Source organism: Physella acuta, unplaced genomic scaffold, assembly GCF_028476545.2.
Source record: "Physella acuta isolate Inbredline_101_S28 unplaced genomic scaffold, ASM2847654v3 ptg000163l, whole genome shotgun sequence".
Classification (NCBI taxonomy): domain Eukaryota; kingdom Metazoa; phylum Mollusca; class Gastropoda; family Physidae; genus Physella; species Physella acuta.
The window spans coordinates 296660-303107 of NW_026731682.1; the positions used below are offsets into that span (position 1 = coordinate 296660).

Here is a 6448-nt window from a genome sequence, read left to right on the forward strand (position 1 = left end):
GTCTATGGTAAGTGACTTTCTTTCTTCTCTAGAGGTCTATGGTAAGTGACTTTCTTTCTTCTCTAGAGGTCTATGGTAAGTGACTTTCTTTCTTCTCTAGAGGTCTATGGTAAGTGACTTTCTTTCTTCTCTAGAGGTCTATGGTAAGTGACTTTCTTTCTTCTCTAGAGGTCTATGGTAAGTGACTTTCTTTCTTCTCTAGAGGTCTATGGTAAGTGACTTTCTTTCTTCTCTAGAGGTCTATGGTAAGTGACTTTCTTTCTTCTCTAGAGGTCTATGGTAAGTGACTTTCTTTCTTCTCTAGAGGTCTATGGTAAGTGACTTTCTTTCTTCTCTAGAGGTCTATGGTAAGTGACTTTCTTTCTTCTCTAGATGTCTATGGTAAGTGACTTTCTTTCTTCTCTAGAGGTCTATGGTAAGTGACTTTCTTTCTTCTCTAGATGTCTATGGTAAGTGACTTTCTTTCTTCTCTAGAGGTCTATGGTAAGTGACTTTCTTTCTTCTCTAGAGGTCTATGGTAAGTGACTTTCTTTCTTCTCTAGAGGTCTATGGTAAGTGACTTTCTTTCTTCTCTAGAGGTCTATGGTAAGTGACTTTCTTTCTTCTCTAGAGGTCTATGGTAAGTGACTTTCTTTCTTCTCTAGAGGTCTATGGTAAGTGACTTTCTTTCTTCTCTAGATGTCTATGGTAAGTGACTTTCTTTCTTCTCTAGAGGTCTATGGTAAGTGACTTTCTTTCTTCTCTAGATGTCTATGGTAAGTGACTTTCTTTCTTCTCTAGAGGTCTATGGTAAGTGACTTTCTTTCTTCTCTAGAGGTCTATGGTAAGTGACTTTCTTTCTTCTCTAGAGGTCTATGGTAAGTGACTTTCTTTCTTCTCTAGATGTCTATGGTAAGTGACTTTCTTTCTTCTCTAGAGGTCTATGGTAAATGTAGATTTAATAAAGGAGGACCCTAAACATGCTGAAAAGCTGTCTGACCCCCAACCCTTAGCAATTTGATTAGTGATAAGCACTAAAACTGCTTAATGAATTGCACATCAAATTAATGAATCTATGGGAAAATAAATTCAGTGGATGTGTGATTTGACCTGCCCCAGACCTCTATAAATAGTCAGTGGATGTTGTCCCCTGTAGCAGACCTCTATAGATAGTCAGTGGATGTTGTCCCCTGTAGCAGACCTCTATAGATAGTCAGTGGATGTTGTCCCCTGTAGCAGACCTCTATAGATAGTCAGTGGATGTTGTCCCCTGTAGCAGACCTCTATAGATAGTCAGTGGATGTTGTCCCCTGTAGCAGACCTCTATAGATAGTCAGTGGATGTTGTCCCCTGTAGCAGACCTCTATAGATAGTCAGTGGATGTTGTCCCCTGTAGCAGACCTCTATAGATAGTCAGTGGATGTTGTCCCCTGTAGCAGACCTCTATAGATAGTCAGTGGATGTTGTCCCCTGTAGCAGACCTCTATAGATAGTCAGTGGATGTTGTCCCCTGTAGCAGACCTCTATAGATAGTCAGTGGATGTTGTCCCCTGTAGCAGACCTCTATAGATAGTCAGTGGATGTTGTCCCCTGTAGCAGACCTCTATAGATAGTCAGTGGATGTTGTCCCCTGTAGCAGACCTCTATAGATAGTCAGTGGATGTTGTCCCCTGTAGCAGACCTCTATAGATAGTCAGTGGATGTTGTCCCCTGTAGCAGACCTCTATAGATAGTCAGTGGATGTTGTCCCCTGTAGCAGACCTCTATAGATAGTCAGTGGATGTTGTCCCCTGTAGCAGACCTCTATAGATAGTCAGTGGATGTTGTCCCCTGTGACAGACCTCTATAGATAGTCAGTGGATGTTGTCCCCTGTGATAGTTTGATTTCTCCCAATGTTCTCCCCAGCAAAAGAAGAAAGCAATGACAGAGCATGTGTGATAGAGATGAAGCAGTTCTACATCAACAACTCAATGCCTCCGTACACAGACTCAGCTGACTGTGGGAACTGCACTCGGTAAACTACAGTCTACAGCCTTAAGTTTACATAGCTGTCTCAAATCTAAATCCATTTCCATTGTGTAACTACTTTAAATCAAAGTCTGTTTCAGTACAGTAAAGCCTGCTATTACTTTTGGGCTAAATGATGTAAGGTTTATCTTTTCATGTCCAGCAACTTCACAAGCATCAAGCTCCCAGAGAGTAACCTGCTCCTGATTGTCTCCACTGTCTGCCCACACTGTGAGGGTTTGTATCCCATCATTTCACAATCTCCGTCAGAGCTCTCTCAAGGGGAAGAGGAAGAACTCATTTGTAGAATGGCCCAAAACCCACGGATGCGAGCTCGTTCTTACAAGTGTTATCACAAAGATGTTAAGGTAGATCAGACTTTTGTTCTTTCTCCTTTCAAAATCATTACATGACTATTAGCAAGAAATTTTAGTTTGCCTTATTTTTGATAACTGATGATTTAAATTTGTTGGTCAATCCTTCTGTAGGAGAATACAGCAGAGTGTGGCTGTGGAAGTTTGAAGGTCAGCTACTTGTCAGTGTTTGGTCTCATCATCTTGACATTTCAGCTTTTCAAGTAAATATGCTCTGGTCTAAACGTCAGAGAAACTAAGGAGGTCTGGCGCTCTTCAAGTAAATATGCAGAACAAATTATTTAAACATTGTTTCTCTCCTTGGTTTGACTTTTCAAATCTAGAGGTCACTGCTCTAGAGGTCACTGTTCTCCATGCATCCCCTGCCTCATTGTATGACCCCAAAAAGTTTGCTTCTAAATCAACAGACTGAGTATTCCTAACTTTTCCAGGTGAAGAAATGTATTGATGTGGTTTCTTGAAGCCATTGCTACAAAATAATATTGCTAGCTCAAACTTGTATGCTCTTGGTTCCAGACAAGTTTGATCTTTTGCTAGATGCAACACTTTTAGTACAAGATCTTGTTTGATCTTGTGCTAGATGCAACACTTTTAGTACAAGATCTTGTTTGATCTTGTGCTAGATGCAACACTTTAAGTACAAGATCTTGTTTGATCTTGTGCTAGATGCAACACTTTTAGTACAAGATCTTGTTTGATCTTGTGCTAGATGCAACACTTTTAGTACAAGATCTTGTTTGATCTTGTGCTAGATGCAACACTTTTAGTACAAGATCTTGTTTGATCTTGTGCTAGATGCAACACTTTTAGTACAAGATCTTGTGCTAGATGCAACACTTTTAGTACAAGATCTTGTTTGATCTTGTGCTAGATGCAACACTTTTAGTACAAGATCTTGTTTGATCTTGTGCTAGATGCAACACTTTTAGTACAAGATCTTGTTTGATCTTGTGCTAGATGCAACACTTTTAGTACAAGATCTTGTTTGATCTTGTGCTAGATGCAACACTTTTAGTACAAGATCTTGTTTGATCTTGTGCTAGATGCAACACTTTTAGTACAAGATCTTATTTGATCTTTTGCTAGATGCAACACTTTTAGTACAAGATCTTATTTGATCTTTTGCTAGATGCAACACTTTTAGTACAAGATCTTATTTGATCTTTTGCTAGATACAATGCCTTTAGTGCAAGATCTTGAGGTGCCAATGGAAAAGTAGAGCATTTAGATCCACTCCAAATTTAATTCTTGTGTTTTTTTGTCTGAAGCAATGTTTGAGCCTGTCTTTTGTTTGTCTGAAGCAATGTTTGAGCCTGTCTTTTGTTTGTCTGAAGCAATGTTTGAGCCTGTCTTTTGTTTGTCTGAAGCAATGTTTGAGCCTGTCTTTTGTTTGTCTGAAGCAATGTTTGAGCCTGTCTTTGTCTGAAGCAATGTTTGAGCCTGTCTTTTGTTTGTCTGAAGCAATGTTTGAGCCTGTCTTTGTCTGAAGCAATGTTTGAGCCTGTCTTTGTCTGAAGCAATGTTTGAGCCTGTCTTTGTCTGAAGCAATGTTTGAGCCTGTCTTTGTCTGAAGCAATGTTTGAGCCTGTCTTTGTCTGAAGCAATGTTTGAGCCTGTCTTTTGTTTGTCTGAAGCAATGTTTGAGCCTGTCTTTGTCTGAAGCAATGTTTGAGCCTAATGGCTGTGTTCTGTGATATCACCTGGTCCCAAGTGGGCCAGCACTCAGCTGAGAAAATATTTTCTTTAACCCTTTATTGCTGTCATTATTTTATATCCACCTTCATAAAAAAATATGTATATAGTTTCATATTTATGTTTTAAAATAACAGAGACAATAATAGTGTAAAAACAAACACAAAAATTGTATATTCATGGTTGTTTTTTCTTGAACTTAGTCAGCTTTTTAAAACAAGGTTTCCATAAAAGATGTTGTTTTTAGTTTCAATTAACTACTGATAAACCCAACTTCTCATTTAGCTCGTATTGATCACTTCAGTAACACTTTTTATTTGTTCCAATATCAATAACTCAATAACAAAACAAAATATTTGAATCAAGGTCAAACACAATTTCTTAATGTAACAAATGTGTCTTTTGTAAAAATGTTTTATGATCATTGTTGTGGTATGACATTTTGTATTTCAAGCTGATGTAGCATCATTACAACACAGTGTAATATGGGGGGGGGGGGGGGGGGGGGCTACAGTTTTCTGATGAGATTTACTTGTCATCCCCTTAAGGAAATAGTGATGAGCCATTTTTTTGCAGCAAGTCTTACGACTTTCAAATTTTGTTTATTAATTATATTTTGATTTGAATGGCATTCCCATCCTTTGCGTGTTGTGCTTTACACCATTCATTGATTTGTTTTCCTTCAATGTCTAGTAGAGCGTTGGGGCTCACCCTGATCAAAAGGACTTATTCAATTCTATACAAACTAATAATAATATAGCAAGCCAAAGAAATACTGTTTTTTTTTAAATTTATATTTGTAAAGGCTTTTAGAATCAACATATTAGAGAAATTGCCCTTTTCTATTGTAACCAATGGGTACAAGTACTACATGCTGGTTAAGTCACATAGATAGTAGGACAGTTTTATGGTCAAAATGGACAGACACTGTAGCATCAATGTTGAACATGTGGACAGACACTGCAGCATCAATGTTGAACATGTGGACAGACACTGCAGCATCAATGTTGAACATGTGGACAGACACTGTAGCATCAATGTTGAACATGTGGACAGACACTGCAGCATCAATGTTGAACATGTGGACAGACACTGCAGCATCAATGTTGAACATGTGGACAGACACTGCAGCATCAATGTTGAACATGTGGACAGACACTGCAGCATCAATGTTGAACATGTGGACAGGCACTGCAGCATCAATGTTGAACATGTGGACAGACACTGCAGCATCAATGTTGAACATGTGGACAGACACTGCAGCATCAATGTTGAACATGTGGACAGACACTGCAGCATCAATGTTGAACAGGTGGACAGACACTGCAGCATCAATGTTGAACATGTGGACAGACACTGTAGCATCAATGTTGAACATGTGGACAGACACTGCAGCATCAATGTTGAACATGTGGACAGACATTGCAGCATCAATGTTGAACATGTGGACAGACACTGCAGCATCAATGTTGAACATGTGGACAGACACTGCAGCATCAATGTTGAACATGTGGACAGACACTGCAGCATCAATGTTGAACATGTGGACAGACACTGTAGCATCAATGTTGAACATGTGGACAGACACTGCAGCATCAATGTTGAACATGTGGACAAACACTGCAGCATCAATGTTGAACATGTGGACAGACACTGCAGCATCAATGTTGAACAGGTGGACAGACACTGCAGCATCAATGTTGAACATGTGGACAGACACTGTAGCATCAATGTTGAACATGTGGACAGACACTGCAGCATCAATGTTGAACATGTGGACAGACATTGCAGCATCAATGTTGAACATGTGGACAGACACTGCAGCATCAATGTTGAACATGTGGACAGACACTGCAGCATCAATGTTGAACATGTGGACAGACACTGCAGCATCAATGTTGAACATGTGGACAGACACTGCAGCATCAATGTTGAACATGTGGACAGACACTGTAGCATCAATGTTGAACATGTGGACAGACACTGCAGCATCAATGTTGAACATGTGGACAGACACTGCAGCATCAATGTTGAACATGTGGACAGACACTGCAGCATCAATGTTGAACATGTGGACAGACACTGCAGCATCAATGTTGAACAGGTGGACAGACACTGCAGCATCAATGTTGAACATGTGGACAGACACTGCAGCATCAATGTTGAACATGTGGACAGACACTGTAGCATCAATGTTGAACATGTGGACAGACACTGCAGCATCAATGTTGAACATGTGGACAGACACTGTAGCATCAATGTTGAACATGTGGACAGACACTGCAGCATCAATGTTGAACATGTGGACAGACACTGCAGCATCAATGTTGAACATGTTGCTGCACCAGAGCTTGGCCAACACTGTGCAGGGAACCAAATCAAGTAGATACATAGT

General features: G+C 39.8%; 1 protein-coding gene across 7 annotated transcripts in view; it reads left to right on the plus strand.

Annotated features, from left to right (window-relative positions):
* LOC131935893 (voltage-dependent calcium channel subunit alpha-2/delta-2) overlaps nt 1-4543 on the plus strand; it is a 100140-nt gene extending 95597 nt beyond the window's left edge. For all 7 annotated transcript variants that reach the window (XM_059292624.1, XM_059292623.1, XM_059292625.1 and 4 more), the window contains 3 exons: nt 1886-1994; nt 2151-2355; nt 2476-4543. In XM_059292624.1, coding sequence (XP_059148607.1) covers nt 1886-1994; nt 2151-2355; nt 2476-2568 — 407 coding nt within the window. In that variant the 3' untranslated portion in view covers nt 2569-4543. The remainder of the gene's footprint in view (nt 1-1885; nt 1995-2150; nt 2356-2475) is intronic.
* The last annotated feature ends 1905 nt before the right edge of the window (nt 4544-6448 follow it).